This window comes from Macaca fascicularis, chromosome 20 (genome assembly GCF_037993035.2).
Source record: "Macaca fascicularis isolate 582-1 chromosome 20, T2T-MFA8v1.1".
NCBI lineage: Eukaryota > Metazoa > Chordata > Mammalia > Primates > Cercopithecidae > Macaca > Macaca fascicularis.
In genome coordinates this window covers 63,626,337-63,645,791 of record NC_088394.1, presented here as the reverse complement: position 1 = coordinate 63,645,791, position 19,455 = coordinate 63,626,337, and the positions used below count along the sequence as shown (strand labels likewise).

Here is a 19,455-nt window from a genome sequence, read left to right as displayed (position 1 = left end):
TCTGTCGCCTCGGTTGTAGTGCAGTAGCACGATTTTGGCTCACTGCAACCTCTACCTTCCAGGTTGAAGCAATTCTCTTGCCTCAGCCTCCTCAGTAGCTGGGACTACAGATACGTGCCACCACACCTGGCTTTTTTTTTTTGTATTTTTAGTAGAGACGGGGTTTCACCATGCTGGCCAGGACGGTCTCGATCTCCTGACCTTGTGATCTGCCTGTCTCGGCCTCCCAAAGTGCTGGGATTACAGGCGTAAGCCACCATGCCCGGCTTTTTTTTCTGAGACCGAGTTTTGCTCTTGTTGCCCAGGATGGAGTGCAATGGCACGATCTCAGCTCACTGCAACCTCCACCTCCCAGGTTCAAGCGATTCTCCTGCCTCAGCCTCCCGAGTAGCTAGAATTACAGGCATGTGCCACCATGCCCAGCTAATTTTGTATTTTTAGTAGAGACGGGGTTTCCCCATGTTGGTCAGGCTGGTCTTAAACTCCCGACCTCAGGTGATCCGCCTGCCTTGGCCTCCCAAAGTGCTGGGATTACAGGCATAAGCCACCACACCCAGCCAACTGGCTAATTTTTGTATTTTTAGTCGAGACAGGGTTTACTCCTGACCTCAAGTGATCCACCAGCCTCGGCCTCCCCAGGTGTGGAGATTACAGGTGTGAGCCACCATGCCCAGCCATCAAGGCTCATCCTCACCAAGTTAGCTTTCAACTGCTACAGCATCTTTTTTTTTTTTGAGACAGAGTCTCGCTCTGTCACCTGGGCTGGAGTGCAATTGTGTGATCTCCACTCACTGCAATTTCTGCTTCCTGGATTTAAGCAATTCTCCTGCCTCAGTCTTCCAAGTAGCTGGGACTACAGGCATGCGCCACCACGCCCAGCTAAATTTTTTATATTTTTAGTAGAGACAGGGTTTCGCCATGTTGGCCAGGCTGGTCTTGAACTCCTGACCTCAGGTGATCCACCCACCTCGGCCTCCCAAAGTGCTGGGATTACAGGCAAGAGCTATGGTGCCTGGCCGCTACAGCATCATAACAAAGACAATGACGCCCCCTAGAATACAATGCAACTGCATCTGGAACATGAAAAGATATACTCTTCACCATAAACTGATACTCTTGTGTAGGCACCTGTCTGCTCTTGCGGGTTTTGTTGATATGAATTAGTCCTGCCAAATCTGCTGAGTAACCAGACTGCACACCTCTTACTTTCAAAGCTGAAGACTAGATAGAGAATGCCCACATCAAGGCACACCCATCCTGGGAAGTCCTGTCATGGGGCCATTTATTTATTGATTTTGGTGAGACAGAGTCTTGCTCTGTCACCTAGGTTGGGGTGCAGTGGCACAATCTCGGCTTACTGCAACCTCTATGTCCTGCATTCAAGTGATTCTCCTGCCTCAACCACCCAAGTAGCTAGGTTTACTGGCGTGTGCCACCACACCCAGCTGATTTTTTGTATTTTTAGTACAGAGGCAGTTTTGCCATGTTGGCCAGGCTGGTCTAGACCTCCTGGCCTCAAGTGATCTACCTCCCATCGGATTTCCAAAGTGCTGGGATTACCCAGTTACTTTTACGTAGTCATATGCCCCATCCTAGTGTCTTCAAAGTATCAAATAAAACATATTATCAAGTGTCTGAGTAGAAATTATAAAGATGTTTAAAAGTCAGTCATATTAGTGAAGAATGTGCCAATGTACAGCATACTGTTTATGATTAACACCCACTTGATCATGGTCATCTGACAACCAGCACAAACAAATCTAAAACAAGAGTTGTCATTAGAAATTTTTAGAAGCCTGAAAAACAAAAACAAGAGTTGTCATATGAAATGAAGTACAGAATATGGACAGAAGAAAGTTATTCTGCATGAAAAACCATGTGAGAAGACTTGCAACTAAGTTCCTACACTGGAATAACAAACAGCCCAGGAGAGCTTAAAGAGAAGTTTAGTGCATACAGTCCCTCTACTTTAGACCTCATGGAACCTGGCCATAGCCAACATAAAGCTAATATCAGAATATCTGAACACTAAAGTAAGTAGGGTGCTCAAATAAATGTTTGAATTATCAAGAACGGTGCCTTAACTTTTCCATTCTGAAATTATGAATTACTTATCCTGAAACAACCAGAAACAAAAAATGGTATGGTGTGTTTGAGAGACAAAGTCTCACTGTCACCCAGGCTGGAGTGCAGTAGCGCTATCTCAGCTCACTGCAACATCTGCCTCCCAGGTTTCAAGTGATTCTCCTGCCTGAGCCTCCTGAGTAGCTGGGATTACAGGCACCCGCCACCACACCTAGCTAATTTATGTATTGCTAGTAGAGATGGATGGGGTTTTGTCATGTTGGCCAGGCTGGTCTCCAACTTCTAATCTCAAGTGATCTGCCCACCTCAGCCTCCCAAAGTCCTAGGATTACAGGCATGAGTCACTCTGCCCAGCCTTTTTTTGTTTTGTTTTGTTTTTTGTAAATAAAGGTAAGATTTCACTTCCATTTGTTGTTTTTTTTTTTTTTTTGGATGGAGACTCACAGTTGCCCAGGCTGGAGTGCAGTGGCGGGATATCTCGGCTCACTGCAAGCTCCACCTCCCGGGTTCATGCCATTCTCCTGCCTCAGCCTCCCGAGTAGCTGGGACTACAGGCACCCGCCACCACACCCAGCTAATTTTTTGTATTTTTAGTAGAGACGGGGTTTCACTGGGATTTCACTTCTATTTCTAATGTTCTTCCTCAGAGTACCAGGCATCTATTGCAAGAGACTCTTTTTTTTTTTTTTAAGAGACAGGGTGTTGTTATTTTTCATTAAATTTTCTTTACATTTGTCTATAATAACTAAATCCAAGTGCTTACAATAAAATCACGATTACAAAAAGGGCATCATAAGAAATAATAAAAACTTCCTTTAAATTCCCACTGGAGTGAGCTTGAATGAATATTAAAAAGCCAAGTCTGAGCATTTGCTGTTGTAGCCCCCAACATTCTTATCCAGCACCTGTGTGTGTGTTAAGGTGATTCCTCAGGAGGGTGACTGTTCTGAATGCCCTGCCACAGAGATGGCACTTGTGTGGTCTCTCATCAGTGTGGCTTTTCATGTGACGATCCAAATTTGAACGCCGTGGACACGTGTAACTGCAAAGCTCACACTGGAATGTCTTCTTTACACCTATGTGCAAAATAAAACACTTGCTGCAGAGTTTCAAAGTGTTAAGATTAATCCTAATCTTAAATTTCTACAAATATATTTTATTAGCTTTTAATAACAAAACCCAATATAAGTCATAATTATCTCATATCATTGATACATTTACTTCTTCTTTGGGATTAAAAACAGAGCATTTGATCTGTAAAAAAACTTACTTTAGACTGGTTTTAAAGAACTGTACCCACATAATGACCTTTTATAAATACGGTTAAAATAAAACAACTTGCATAGGCACTGTGTTGTGTGCTTATCCCAAAATGGTTTTATGAAACCACTATGGATAAACTTGTTTTACCTTTCTTTTTAATTTTTGTTGGCTTTGGAGGCTTCATATTACCAACCACTTTCTCTGCATTAACCTCTGATAGCAGACCCTCCTGCTGTTCTTCCTCAAAATCGTAGACAGACACATCTACATCTTTGCCCTCCTCTGTATAACGCAGTTTGCTCTTTTTGGTTTTCTTTGTTTTTTTGGCTGGTGGCTGATAGTCTGGGTCTTTTTGCCAACTAGGATCTTCCTGGGGTGGAAGTTCCCCTTGTTCTAGTGTCTCCACCTCTCCATTGGCCCCCACTTTAACCACCTGAAACCCTTCAGGCAAGGGTAGGGTGTGGCATATCATGGGTTCACTTTCCGCAAGGCCCTCTTTAGACACTTCATTTTCATAAGCCCCCTGAAGTTCTTCTACGGAAGTGGTAGCAACAGGTACAGTCACAGGAACAGGTACTTGAACAAGCTGAAGCTCTCCTATGTTTATGGGCTGTTCCTCCATATTTACAACTTGTAAAGTTATAATCTGGGTATCGTCCACAGCAGCCTCTGCTTCTGGAGCCACTGTGCCCTCCATTACTTCAGTCTTCATCTGAAGAAGGGTGGGGTCCAGCTGTTCCATCATTACCATCTGTACACTGCTGTTGACATCCTGGACCACCTCACCCCCATCTGTCTGGTTCTGGGGTAAGTGGCAGGCATCTTCTTCCTGGCCCCCTTCCCGGCGTCTCTGGTAAGTCTTTCTCTCCTTTCCTTTAATAAAAGTTTCGGACTCCTCCACAATGGCTTCGACCGCCTCACCTTCCATTTCCCCTGCCTTTATTAAGGGAGAACACAGATTGTTATTTAAAGCAAAGCAGCCTAAATAAAAACATACATTTTAAAACATAAAGACCCTGTGGTGAATGAATTAGGCATCAATGGTTGTTAATATTAAAAAAAGACACAACAGACATTATGTGCCTCTCGATGAAAGAAAAAACCACACCTATAATGCAATCTTGTCAAACCCAAAAACTCCAAAACCAATCAAGTCTCTAGATCAAACCCAATTAACAGGAAATTGGTGACTGAAGATGTTAAATTACACTACAGGGATTAAATCAGTGAAATCCATACTGAGGGAAACACTGCAAGATTATACTCAGGTTCTTCTGCAAATAGATAACCAGAAGAATAAAAAGAAGACTGGAGGGAGAACCAGTAGATCAGTGGTGCTCAGCCTGGGGTGACTCTGCCTCTAGGAACATTTGGCTAAGACATTTTTGGTTGTCACTACTGGGCTGGGATGTGCTACTGGTATCTAGTGGGTGGAAGCTAGAGATGCTATTAAACATCCTCCAAGGCACAGGTCAGTCCTCCACCACAAAGAATTATCAGGTCCAAGATGTCAAGAGCACTGAGGTTGAGAAACTCTGATATAAAGAGTCTTAAGAGACCAGTAATCAATCACAATGCGTGAATCTTCTTTGGATCCTGATTCAAACCAATAAATGATGAAAAAGATGTGACACAGGCCGGGCGCGGTGGCTCACGCCTGTAATCCCAGCACTTTGGGAGGCCGAGGCGGGTGGATCATGAGGTCAGGAGATCAAGACCATCCTGGCTAACATGGTGAAACCCCGCCTCTACTAAAAATACAAAAACAGCCAAGCATGATGGCAGGCGCCTATAGTCCCAGCTACTCGGGAGGCTGAGGCAGGAGAATGGCGTGAACCCAGGGGCAGAGCTTGCAGTGAGCAGAGATCCCGCCACTGCACTCCAGCCTGGGCAACAGAGCGAGACTCTGTCTCAAAAAAAAAAAAAAGAAAAAGATGTGCACAAGACAATTAGAAATTTCAACTCTGGATATCTGATGATATTAAAGAATTACTAACAAAACTAATTTAAATCTTACACATGTAGTGGGGAAGACATTGGTCAAAGGACATAAAATTTCAGTTAGTGGGAATAAGTTCAAGAGATCTATTGTACAACATGACTATTATACTTAATAATGTACACCTGAAAATAACTGAGAGCAGATTTTTAAGTGTTCTCATCACAAAAAATGACAAGGATGTGAGATGATGCATATATGAATTAGCTTAATTTTCTGCAATGATGGGGTCTTGCCATGTTTCCAGACTGGCCTTGAACTGGGCTCAAGCAATCCTCCCACCTAAGCCTCCCAAAATGCTGGGATTATACGTGTGAGCGAGTCACTCTGCCCGGGCCTGCCAATGTTTTGTAAAAAGCTTTATTGAGGTAGCTATATTAAGGGCATCATGGCTCACGCCTATAATCCCAGGACTTTGGGAGGCCAAAGTGAGCAGATCACCTGAGGTCAGGAGTTCGAGACCAGCCTGACCAACATGAAGAAACCCCATCCTTACTAAAATACAAAATTAGCCGGGTTTGGTGGCACATACCTGTAATCCTGGCTACTTGGGAGGCTGAGGCAGGAGAATCGCTTGAACCCGGGAGGTGGAGGTTGCAGTGAGCTGAGATTGCGTCACTGTACTGCAGCCTGGGTAACAAGCGAAACTCCGTCTCAAAAAAAAAAAAAAAAAAAAAGCACTAAACATATCTCCAAAATTTCCTTGTATTTTTGTTTTTGGTGATAACATTTATCATGAGATCCATCCTCAACATAATTCAAAGTGCATAATACCATATGATTAATATAGGAACTATGTTGTGCAGCAGATCTCTAGAACTTATTCATCTTGCATAACTGAAATTTTATACCCACTGAACAGCAATTCCCCATTTTCCCCACCCTGTCAAAGTTTTTTGCAGCTAAACTCAGAACTTAGATCCAGACTGCAATGGCCCTGTTTGTAGACACCACACAAAACTGCCCATGTCATACCATCAACTTGACATTCACTTCTCTCCCAACAATGAATCATGAATTCCCTGAGGATAAGATCTACATCTAACAAGTGGGGCTTTTTTTTTTTTTTTTCTGAGATGGAGTCTTACTGTGTCGCCCAGGCTGGAGTGCAGTGGTGAGATCTCTGCTCACTGCAAGCTCCGCCTCCCGGGTTCACGCCATTCTCCTGCCTCAGCCTTCTGAGTAGCTGGGACTACAGATGCCTGCCACCACGCCTGGCTAATTTTTTGTATTTTTAGTACAGATGGGGTTTCACTGTTAGCCAGGATGCTCTCGATCTCCTGACCTTGTGATCTGCCTGCATAGGCTTCCCAAAGTGCTGGGATTACAGGCGTGAGCCACCGGGCCTGGCCAACAAGTGGTTTTCACTATTTTTGTTTTTGAGACGGAGTCTTGCTCTGTCGCCCAGGCTGGAGTGCAGTGGCGCGATCTCAGTTTACTGCAAGCTCTACCGCCCGGGTTCACGCCATTCTCCTGCATCAGCCTCCCAAGTAGCTGGGACTACAGGCACCCGCCACCACGCCCAGCTAATTTTTTTTGTATTTTTAGTAGAGATGGAGTTTCACCGTGTTAGCCAGGGTGGTCTCGATCTCCTGACCTCGTGATCCACCTGCCTCGGCCTCCCAAAGTGCTGGGATTACAGGCGTGAGCCACTGCGCCCAGCCGATTTTTACTATTTTGGTTTTTTTTTTTTTGAGTCAGTCTCGTACTGTTGCCTGGGCTGGACAATGGCATGATCTCGGCTCACTACAACCTCCGCCTCCCAGGTTTAAGTGATTCTCCTGCCTCAGCCTCCTGAGTAGCTGGGATTACAGGTGCCCACCACCACACCTGGCTAATTTTTTGTATTTTTAGCAGAGATGGGGTTTCACTATGTTGGCCAGGCTGGTCTTGAACTTCTGACCTTGTGATCTGCCTGCCTCCGCCTCCAACAGTGCTGGGATTAGAGGTGTGAGCCACCATGCCCGGCCATGATTGTTACTCTTTAGCACTGTGCCCAGGCTGGTAACTACTCAATAAATGCTAACCAAATTGAATATATAATAGAAAGCAGAAAACAAATCGGCCAATTCATAGTTTTTGGCTCTTAAATCTTGTGAATGGGCCGGGCACGGTGGCTCACACCTGTAATCCCAGCACTTTGGGAGGCCAAGGCTGGTGGATCAGTTGAGGCCAGGAGTTCAGAACCAGTCTGGCTAACATGGCAAAACCCCATCTCTACTAAAAATACAAAAATTAGCCAGGCGGCGCAGTGCGCACCTGTAATCCCAGCTACTTCAGAGGCTGAGGCATGAGATAGAGCTTCAACCCTGGAGGTGGCGGTTGCAGTGAGCTGAGAACGTGCCCCTGCACTCCAGCCTGGATGACAGAGCGAAACTTGGTCTCAGAAACAAAAAACAAAAACCTTGTGAATGACATCACCTAAACAAGAGTAAAATAAGGGCCGAGCGTGGTGGCTCATGCCTGTAATCCCAGCATTTTGGGAGGCCAAAGCGGGCAGATCACTTGAAGTCAGGAGATCGAGACAAGCCTGGCCAACACGGTAAACCCCATTTCCATTAAAAATACAAAATTTAACCAGGTGTGGTTGCACACACCTGTAATCCCAGCTACTTGGGAGACTGAGGCAGGAGAACTGCTTGAACTTGGGAGCTGGAGGTTGCAGTGAGCTGTACTCCCTCCACCCAGGGCAACAGCGAGCCTCTGTCTCAAAAAAAAAAAAAAAATTAAAATAATAATAATAAAAAATAAAATAAAACAAAATGTGTAGCTGGGTGTGGTGGGGTGTGCCTCTAATCCCAGCTACTTGGAAGGCTGAGTGAGGCAGGAGAATTGCTTGAACCCTGGAGGCGGAGATTGCAATGAGTTGAGTGCCACTGCACTCCAGCCTGGAGCCTGGGCAATAAGAGTGAAAACTGTGTCTCAAAACAACAACAACAACAACAACATTAAAGTGTTTTGTATTTTTGGCCAAGAATACAGTTCAAACGAAGCTTTTGCTACTTCTATTAGAGACACTTTGACACTTTTCTCTAATTCTCTGTCTAGGCACCTTAACATTGTATTATATCCACGTTAGCAGTCAGAGAAGACTCCTTAAGCCAGGACCACCTGCGAGGCAGTACAAGAACTACAGAGAGACGGGCAAGGCCTGGTCCTACATTCTAGGAGTTACTGTCTAACATAAAGGACGAAATAGGTAGTACAATGGCTCAAGGTAATACGAGGCAGGTCTGGAGAAAGATAACATAACCAAGTGTGATAGAAAAATGCTTCATAAACGTGGAATTTGAATGGAACCCTGAAACACGAGCAGGACATTTAAAGGCAGAGTTTGACAGTGGGGGGCAGAGGGTGTATTTTATAGGGGAAGGGTCTGGATTTTTGGGTAAAATAAATACATGTAGGAATTATAAGTAAGAAAAAGAACTGGTTTAAAGCACAGGACAGAGGAGAGGGCTGTAAGACAGGTGAAAGATGTACTGGTTGCCCCATAGTTTGGACAGTCTTGAATAACAAAATACCTCAGATGGCTGGCAAAGGAAAACCACTTACACTTTCTAGGCAGAGAAGTAAAGATTAACTCATTTCACAAAGAACAGGACTTAATTTCCTCAAAAAGTGTGTCTCTATTTTTGCAAAAACTGCTTGATGCACTTACCACCCTTCTGGCTCACAAAGCCCTTCAGGCTCACCTGACCCCATGATAACCTATTCAGATTTATGTCTTGCCCTCTAGCACTTTCCCCTTCAGTCAAGCTGTCTTTTCATCCAGACACAGTTCCCACTGTCATCTCCCTGTTTTCACTCTGTACTTTACGTCTGATCCACTCCTCTCAACACCAGCTCATCTTTGGCACAACAAAGTTTTCTGAGGTTCTTGTGGCCATTACTTTGCTCCAAATGTGTTTCTGATAAAATAAAGACACAGTTTAGCACTTAAAATTTTCTCAAAACGATCTTTTTTTTTTTTTTTTTTTTTTTTGAGACGGAGTCTCACGCTGTTGCCCGGGCTGGAGTGCAGTGGCGCGATCTCGGCTCACGGCAAGCTCCGCCTCCCGGGTTCCCGCCATTCTCCTGCCTCAGCCTCCTGAGTAGCTGGGACTACAGGCGCCCGCCACCGCGCCCGGCTAATTTTTTGTATTTTTAGTAGAGACGGGGTTTCACTGTGGTCTCGATCTCCTGACCTTGTGATCCGCCCGCCTCGGCCTCCCAAAGTGCTGGGATTACAGGCTTGAGCCACCGCGCCCGGCCAAAAACGATCTATTTTTAAGGGCAAAAGCCAGGCTTGAAGCAACATACATTTTTGGACAGATTCAGCAAACCCCACCATATGCCTAGAGAAAAACAAGGCTCATGGTAAACTCCCGAGGTTGTTGAGTTGCCAGGTTGGTTTATTCTGCCACTACCTTCTTTCTTTCATTAGTCCCTTGTTCTCAACAACTAAGAGAAAAATACAACATCCAATGCAAACGCCTCTTACTATGCTGTTCATGACAGTGGGGACAAACATAAAAAAATGTTACTGCAGAAGGTGGGGATCAAAGAACATTTGTAGAATGCTTTATAATTTGCCTATAAATTAAAAATGAGCAAAGTGCTAGCATTTTTATTATAAGATCTCATTTATATCTCTGATTGGAAAAGACTAAGCATGACCTTAACTATATAATTAATTTTATATACTCAGTACTGTTCAGACAGATTACGTTTAGCATAGAAATTCTCGGCCGGGCGCGGTGGCTCAAGCCTGTAATCCCAGCACTTTGGGAGGCCGAGACGGGCGGATCACGAGGTCAGGAGATCGAGACCATCCTGGCTAACACGGTGAAACCCCGTCTCTACTAAAAAATACAAAAAACTAGCCGGGCGAAGTGGCGGGCGCCTGTAGTCCCAGCTACTCGGGAGGCTGAGGCAGGAGAATGGCGTAAACCTGGGAGGCGGAGCTTGCAGTGAGCTGAGATCCGGCCACTGCACTCCAACCTGGGCGACAGAGCGAGACTCCATCTCAAAAAAAAAAAAAAAAAAAAAGAAATTCTCTATGCTGGCACTATTCAATAGAAATACAATGCAAGCCACAAACATAAGCCACATTACCTGCAATTTTAAGTAAAAAAAATTCATATTAAAAATTAAAAAAAAAAAAATCCAGGTGAAATTAATTTTAGTAATCTATTTTGCTTAACCTGGTAGGTCCAAAATATCAATTCAAGGTTTAGTCAATTTAAAAAATTGTTGGCTGGGCGCGGTGGCTCATGCCTGTAAACCCAGCACTTTGGGAAGCCGAGGCAGGTGGATCATGAGGTCAGGAGATCGAGACCATCCTGGCTAACATGGCGAAACCCCGTCTCCATGAAAAATACAAAAATTAGCCGGGCGTGGTGTTGGGCGCCTGTAGTCCCAGCTACTCAGGAGGCTGAGGCAGGAGAATGGTGTGAACCCAGAAGGCGGAGCTTGCAGTGAGCCGAGATCGCACCACTGTATTCCAGCCTGGCGACAGAGCGAGACTCCATCTCAAAAACAAACAACAACAACAACAAAACCCCAAAACAAACAAACAAAAAATTGTTATATTTGAGACACAGACTTGCTCTGTTGCCCAGACTGGAGTGCAGTGGTAGGACCACAGCTCACTGTAACCTCCAATTCCTGGGCTCCAGTGATCCTTCTGCCTCAGTCAGCCGAGGAGCTAGGACTACAGTTCATGCCACCATACTCAACTAATTTCTTTCTTTTTTTTTTGAGATGGGGTTTCCTCTGTTGCCCAGGCTGGAGTGCAACAGAATGGTCACGGCTCACTGCAGCCTTGACTTCCTGGGCTCAGGTGATTTTCCCACCTCAGCCTCCAGCGGGTTCATGCCAAGCATCGGGCTAATTTTTTTGTATTTTTAGTAGAAGTGGGGTTTCACCATGTTGCGCAGACTGGTCTCGAACTCCTGGGCTTGAGCGATCTGCCCGCCTCAGCCTCCCAAAGTGCTAGGATTACAGGAATAAGTCACCATGCCTGGCCTCTAATTTATTTATTTATTTTTTTTGAGACAGAGTCTTGCATTGTTGCCAACGCTGGAGTGCAGTGGCACAATCTCGGCTCACTGTAAGTTCTGCCTCCCAGGTTCACGCCATTCTCCTGCCTCAGCCTCCCGGGCAGGTGGGACTACAGGCGCCTGACACCACACCTGGCTAATTTTTTGTACTTTCAGTAGAGACGGGGTTTCACTCTGTTAGCCAGGATGGTCTCGATCTCCTGACCTCGTGCTCTGCCCACCTCGGCCTCCCAAAGTGCTGGGATTACGGGCATAAGCCACCATGCCCGGACTTTTTTTTTTTTTTTTTTTTTTTAAGAGGGAGTCTTGCTCTGTCGCTCAGGCTGGAGTGCAGGGGTGTGATCTCAGCTCACTGCAAGCTCTGCCTCCCGGGTTCATGCCATTCTCCTGCCTCAGCCTCCTGAATAGCTGAGACTACAGGAACCCACCACCACGCCCACCTAATTTTGTTTTTGTATTTTTAGTAGAGATGGGGTTTCACCATGTTAGGCAGGATGGTCTTGATCTCCTGACCTCATGATCCGCCCGCCTCAGCCTCCCAAAGTGCTGGGATTACAGGTGTGAGCCACCACTCCCAGCCTAATTTTTTTTTTTTTTTAATTTTGTAAAGGTGAGCTCTCACTATGTTGCCCAGGCTGGTCTTCACCTCCCAGTCTCAAGTGATTGTCCCATCTTAGACTACCAAGGTGCTGGGATTACAGGTATGTGCCATCATGCCCAGCTATATTTTACATTTACAGCATATCTTAATCTGAACCAGTAAAACTCTAAATTCTCAACAGCAACATGAGGCTAGCGGCTTCTGTACTGGGCAGCACAGCTTTGTACTTGTGTTACTCAAAATATGGTCTGAGGACCAGCAGCACTGGCATAACCTTGGAGCTTCTTAGAAACACAGACCTTCAGGTCCCACCCTTGACCCACAGAATTAGATTTTGCAATTTAACATTATACTATTACTGTTTCCCCATTAAGATTTTTTTTTTTTCTTTTTGAGACGAAGTTTCACTCTTGTCGCCTAGGCTGGACTGCAATGGCACAATCTTGGCTCAATGCAACCTCCGACTCCTGGGTTCAAGCGATTCTCCTGCCTCAGCCTCCCAAGTAGCTGGGATTACAGGCATGCGCCACTATGCCTGGCTAGTTTTGTATTTTTATTAGAGACGGGGTTTCTCCATGTTGGTGAGGCTGGTCTCGAACTCCTGACCTCAGGTGATCCGCCTGCCTCAGCCTCCCAAAGTGCTGGGATTAAAGGCATGAGCTACCGTGCCCGGCCCTAAGAAAAAAAATTTTTAAGAGAAGTTTTTCAGTCCCTGAAAAGCCCCAAAAGTTAGTATTCCTGCAAAGGGAATGATAATCCAAATGTCTGGAGCTAGGGAACAGACAAAAATCCAATTTACTTCAGAGTGACATTCTCAGAAAAGGTATCAAAGTACAAAAAATTCAGATGCTGTCAATGTAAATGTGGTGACCCTGCCAGAGTCACCACATAATCCCAGACTATTTAAATATTCTCAATAATAAAATCGGTGGAGGAAAAACAATCTTTGGGGTCTCCAGGATTTTGTAGCATACAATTCGATGCTACAACTTGAAGATGATGGAAAAAAATTCCATCTTGTCTCTGGTGTTAATCTGAAAACTTAAAATGTTACAGGCTTGTAAACAGGCCTGGCAGGGTGGCTCATGCCTATAATGCCAGCATTTTGGGAGGCCGAGGTGGGCGGATCACCTGAGGTCAGGAGTTTGAGACCAGCCTGACCAACATGGTGAAACCCCATCTCTACTAAAAATACAAAATTAGCCAGGCGTGGTGGCAGGCGCCGACAGGCCCAGTTATTCAGGAGGCTGAGGCAGGAGAATCGCATGAACCTGGGAGGCAGAGGTTGCACTGAGCCGAGATTAAGCCACTGCATTCCAGCCTGGGTGACAGAGCGAAACTCCACCTCAAAAAAAAAAAAAAAAAAAAAAAAAATGCTTGTAAACAACCAAGTCCAATCTAAAAGAGGTCACAGATTTATAAACCAGGTAGAAACAGAAGTGGTACAAAAGATACAAATTGAAACCAACTGTGCTTCCAAGTAGCTGAGCTGACAAGAGTATTGTCTTCCTGAAAAAAAAAAAACACATGGCATAAAGTCCACAAAACAACAGCATCTACTCAGGTCTTAAAGCCATAGCTTCTATTTTTAACAGAGAAAAATCAGACACAAAGTAGCAAGCCATCAGCCTCTCAATACACTGCTTAGAAATCTCAGTGCATCCTCGAGGTCAGAAGATCGAGACCATCCTGGCTAACATGATGAAACCCTGTCTCTACTGGAAATACAAAAACAAAATTAGCCAGGCGTGGTGGCAGGTGCCTGTAGTCCCAGCTATTGGGGAGGCTGAGGTGGGAGAATGGCGTGAACCCAAGAGGTGGAGCTTGCAGTGAGCTGAGATTGTGCCACTGCACTCCAGCCTGGGCGACAGAGCGAGACTCTGTCTCAAAAAAACAAAAAAAAAAAAAACAAAAAAAAAACAAAAAAAAAACCCCAGAAAACTCAGTGCATCCCATCAACCAGTGGATCCTCTTTTTACTTAACTTCTTTTACTTTCTTTCCAGAGGATGGGAGTCTCTCCTCTGAATCAGTAAGTAACCAACAGGCTGGACCAGGTCACTCTCCCCACTCCCTGGGGACTGTGCTTCTAGTTGCCTCTCCCGACACTAGCAGCTCCAATCCATCTCCTCCCTTTCTTTACTGCTTTCAAATACTCAGTTCCTCTTAGCACAAAACATACCCAGTCACTCTAATTCCTACATATTTTTCGGCTCTATCCTTGCTTGAGTTGCCCATGCCTTCTAGGTTTTGTCAAAACTTTTTTTGGGGACCAACACCACCACCAAAAAGAAGTTTATATCACTCAAAACGGTTTTAATTTACTTACAAGACACAATTTTTTTCCTCCAGATTATGAAAATCACCTAATATTCTTTTTTTTTTTTTTTTTTTTGAGACGGAGTCTCGCTCTGTCACCCAGGCTGGAGTGCAGTGGCCAGATCTCAGTTCACTGCAACCTCCGCCTCCTGGGTTCACGTCATTCTCCTGCCTCAGCCTCCCGAGCAGCTGGGACTACAGGTGCCCGCCACCTCACCTGGCTAGTTTTTTGTATTTTTTAGTAGAGACGGGGTTTCACTGTTAGCCAGGATGGTCTCGATCTCCTGACCTCGTGATCCGCCCGTCTCGGCCTCCCAAAGTGCTGGGATTACAGGCTTGAGCCACCGCGCCCGGCCAAAAATCACCTAATATTCTGATGCTGTTTTCTCAGCTGTTCAATTAAAGGTACATATTTTATATATATATGAAATCATATCATATATAGAATTTATATACACTTCTATATATGGCTTTGCTCTCCTATCTTAAAAATCTGTCCTTACGACTAGGTGTGATGGCTCAAGTCTATAATCCCAGCACTTTGGGAGGCTGAGGTAGATGACTTGAGCCCAGGAGTTCAAGCCTAGCATGGGCAACATAGGGAGACCCAAACTCTAAAAATAAATTTTAAAAAAACACACATTAGCCAGGCTGGGCATGGTGGCTCACATCTATAATCCCAGGACTTTGGGAGGCTGAGGTGGGCAGATCCCTTAAGTCCAGGAGTTCGAGACCAGCTTGGGCAATGTGGTGAAACACCATCTCTACAAAATATAGCCAGGCATGGTGGTGCATGCCTGTAGCCCCAGCTACTTGGGAAGCTGAAGCAGGAGGATCATTTCAGCCCAGGATGCAGAGGTTGCAGTGAGCTGAGATCACACCATTGAACTCCAACCTGGGCATGGGACCCCCTGTTCCTCAAAAATAAATCAAAAAAATAATAAATTTAAATATCTGTCCTTATTAAAAAGGACTCAACTCCCTCCTTAGCCCTCTGTGGCCCCTTCGTTTGGTCCACAGGTACCATCCATCAAGAACCACCAAAGCCAACCCAAACACCTTTCCTTCATCCTCAATCTCAGTTTCTCTGGTATCTGACAAGATGAAACTCATCTTCTTCCTTCATAAGCCTCTTTCCACCCTTAGATCCCTTCCTTTGTCTCCGAGCACTCTTTTCACCAGCCTCCCTGAGTACACCAAGGCTCTGTAGCCGTCCCTTGCACTAGCCTTTTAACTTCCACTGTTTCTACACAGAGGTCTTTCCAATCCATATCTGCAATCCAAGTTTCACTGCCTAAAGGATCTCTCTATTAATGTTGGCTGTCACCTTCAACTCAATGGCACTGGACAGGGAATACACGGAAACTCCAGTATACCCAATCCATCACTAACCAACTAAATGAGCTTGGTAAAGTGGGTGGGTCAGTCATCCAGACTGTGATATCACCATAAAATGGAGCTCCTAAGACCAGATCCTTATTGCGTTTCTCTATCATCTAGGTGAAAAAGTGAAGCTTAGATAAAAAAGTTTTATTATTCGGTCAACTTCTGTGTTGAGGATAAACAGGAGGTTCCTCCAGAATGAGGAAGAAATATCCAGGCAATAGGGGATGAGGGGCTAAAAGGAAGGAAAATTGGCATCTTAATGCTTCTCTGCCCCTACTGACTGGTGAGTGTGAGGATGCAAGGGCCTAGGTGCCAACACAGAGACCCCAGAGGCCTGTATCCTTGGGGAGCATGGATCAGCCCTTCCTTCTCTTGCTTCAGCCACTTTTTTTTTTTTTTGAGACAGAGTCTTGCTGTGTCGCCCAGGCTGGAATGCAGTGGCGCGACCTCGGCTCACTGCAACCTCTGCCTCCCAGGTTCAAGCGATTCTCTTGCCTCAGCCTCCTGAGTAGCTAGGACTACAGGTGCGCGCCACCAGGCCCAGCTAGTTTTTGTATTTTTAGTAGAGACGAGGTTTCACCATGTTGGCCAGGATGGTCTCAATCTTGTGACCTCATGATCCACTCACCTTGGCCTCCCAAAGTGCTGGGATTACAGATGTGAGCCACCGCACCCAGCCAATTTTTTGTATTTTTAGTAGAGATGAGGTTTCACCACGTTAGCCAGGCTGGTCTCGATCTCCTGACCTCGTGATCCGCCCGCCTCAGCCTCTCAAAGTGCTGGGATTACAGGCATGAGCCACACATTTGGCCGCCTCAGCTACTTTTTTTTTTTTTTTTTTTTTTTTGAGACGGAGTCTCGCTCTGTCGCCCAGGCTGGAGTGCAGTGGCCGCATCTCAGCTCACTGCAACCTCCACCTCCCGGGTCTATGCCATTCTCCTGCCTCAGCCTCCCGAGTAGCTGGGACTACAGGCGCCCGCCACCTCACCCGGCTAGTTTTTTGTATTTTTTAGTAGAGACGGGGTTTCACCGTATTTAGCCAGGCTGGTCTCGATCTCCTGACCTTGTGATCCGCCCGTCTCGGCCTCCCAAAGTGCTGGGATTACAGGCTTGAGCCACCGCGCCCGGCCTGATGACTGAAAACACACAAATGGCAGATGAATAAAAAACCAAACCTCATTAACAGTAAAACAAATGCTAATTAAAATAATGTGACAGCATTTGCCTCTGTTAACTGCTATGGCTGTTTTGAAAGATATTTCCCAGACTGGGCATGGTGGCTCATGCTTGTAATCCCAGCACTTTGGGAGGCCAAGGCGGGTGGATCATGAGGTCGGGAGATGGAGACCATCCTGACCAAGATGGTGAAACTCCGTCTCTACTAAAAATACAAACATTAGCTGGGCGTGGTGGCGTGCACCTATAGTCCCAGCTACTCGGGAGGCTGAGGCAGGAGAATCACTTGAACCCAGGAAGCGGAGGTTGCAGTGAGCCGAGTCTGTGTCACTGCACTCCAGCCTGGCAACAGAGAGAGACTCTGTCTTTAAAAAAAAAAAAAAAAAAAAAAAAAAAAAAAAAAAAAGGCCAGGTGCGGTGGCTCACGCCAGTAATCCCAGCACTTTGGGAGGCTGAGACGGGCGGATCACGAGGTCAGGAGATCGAGACCATCCTGGCTAACACAGTGAAACCCCATCTCTACTAAAAAATACAAAAAAAAAAAAACTAGCCGGGCGAGGTGTCGGGTGTCTGTAGTCCCAGCTACTCGGGAGGCTGAGGCAGGAGAATGGTGTAAACCCGGGAGGCGGAGCTTGCAGTGAGCCGAGATCACGCCACTGCACTCCAGCCCGGGCGACAGAGCAAGACTGTCTCAAAAAAAAAAAAAAAAAAAAAAAAAAAAAAAAAAGGAAAAGAAAAAAAGAAAGATATTCCCTAATGTTGGCCTTGGTGCAGTGAAACCAGCACAATTCTACTGAAGGTAATTGGTAGTGTGAATCGTAGACATTAAAAATAGTGCATTGTAATACATAATATGGAGAAAATGTTTGTTCTATATTTAAAAAGGGAGGGCGGACAGGAGAGGCAGAATGGAATAACTGTTAAGAGTCAGACGTGCATCCCAATTCTGGTTTTTCTAATTAGCAGTGTGACCTGGAGTGAGATATGCTACCTTCTCGCTGCAGTTTTCTTTTCTATAAAATAAGGAAATGGCACCCATTTCACAGGCTATCATAAAAACCCAATGAAACAACACATGCATGGTGCCAACTGTCATCCTCTGCATCCTTATAGGCCAGCCAAGAAGCCATTCAACATGGTTAACTCAACAATATATGCTTTTTCGGCGGCTTAGATTTCTAATTAGATTCATAGAATCTAATCTTATCTGAACCTTTGATAAACTTTCCCCACAAAAATGACTTCTCTGATAAAGTACTGGATTTCTGTAGGATGAAGGTAGCATTATCAGTCAGTTGACAGAAGCTGGTGACTGACTAAATCCAGGAATGGAGGAGAAAGAGTAAAAAAGAAACAACAAGCCTGGCATGGTGGTTTGTACCTATAGTTCCAGCTACTTGAGAAGCTGAGGCAGGAGGATGGCTTGGGCCCAGGAGTTTGAGGTCAGTCAAAGGAAGGGTGGGGGAGGGTGGTAGGAAGAGACAGAACAGCTTTGCAGGCTGGCCAGTCTTGTTCTGTCCAGAATATTGATGCCACATTAAACTTCCCTGAAATGAGGCTCAAAAATTCCAAAAATTCACGATTGGTGATGCTTACTGAATCAGGTCCAAATTCTCCATCTTAGCTCCCAGAGCTCTGTACAATTTGTTCCCATTCCCTTCCACCCACCCAACCTCACCTTTGACTATTTCCTGCTGGGCATCTTCCCTATCAGTATCTGCTGTCTTGTCCCTTCCCAGCTCAAGTCACTTTCTAAATCAAAGTCATCTGAACCCTGACCAGTGCAAACTGACCACAAGTTTTAACTGTAGCATAATGTTCTACGTGTTTTTGCCCCCAGTATTAGCTTTTTAAGGGCAGTAACTATGCCTTTTATTTCTGTAGTCTCTATAGCAATGGATACAAAACAGTGTTAGACAAACAGGAATTATCAGTGACTTTGTCAGGTGAAACAGATGTAAATGGTTCCTGCACAGGACAAGAGCAGGAAGGGAACATGGAAAAACAAAACACTGTTTATATGCTAAGTGAAAGCCTAAGTATATCAATTTACCTTTATTGCTCTCTTTGCATCACTATTTTTTTAGTGATGCAAAGTTTAGCAACTTTGAAAGACCAAGTTTCATTATGTTGCCCAGGCTGTTCTCGAACCCCTGGGCTCAAGGGATCCTCCCACCTCAGCCCCCACAAAATGCTGGGAACATAGGCATGAGCCACTGCACCTAGCCTGTGTCAATTCTTACACCTATTTTTTTTTTTTTTTTTTTTTTTTTGAGACAGGGTCCCACCCTGTCGCTCAGGTTGGAGTGTAGTGGCACAATTATGGCTCACTACAGCATTGACATCCTGGGTTCAAGTGATCCTCCCACCTCAGCCTCTCAAGTAGCTGGGACTACAGGCATATGCCACCATACTTGGCTCATTTTATTTTACAGAGATGGGATCTCACTGTATTGCCTAGGCTGGTCTCCTAAGCTCAAGTGATCCTTCCACCTTGGCCCCCTAAAGTGCTGGGATTACAGGCATGAACCACCATGCTCAGCCTGTGTCACTTAATACAGAAAAATAAAACTTCCCAAACACA

The 19,455-nt window shown here is 45.3% G+C and overlaps 1 protein-coding gene across 2 annotated transcripts in view; it reads right to left on the bottom strand.

Moving 5' to 3' along the window:
* CTCF (CCCTC-binding factor) overlaps positions 1–19,455 on the bottom strand; it is a 79,965-nt gene that overhangs the window by 28,056 nt on the left and 32,454 nt on the right. For both annotated transcript variants that reach the window (XM_005592273.4, XM_005592274.4), the window contains exons 3-4: positions 3,496–4,285; positions 2,991–3,161 (exon numbers count right to left, since the gene is read on the bottom strand). In XM_005592273.4, the coding sequence (XP_005592330.2) occupies positions 2,991–3,161; positions 3,496–4,276 (952 nt within the window). In that variant the 5' untranslated portion in view covers positions 4,277–4,285. The remainder of the gene's footprint in view (positions 1–2,990; positions 3,162–3,495; positions 4,286–19,455) is intronic.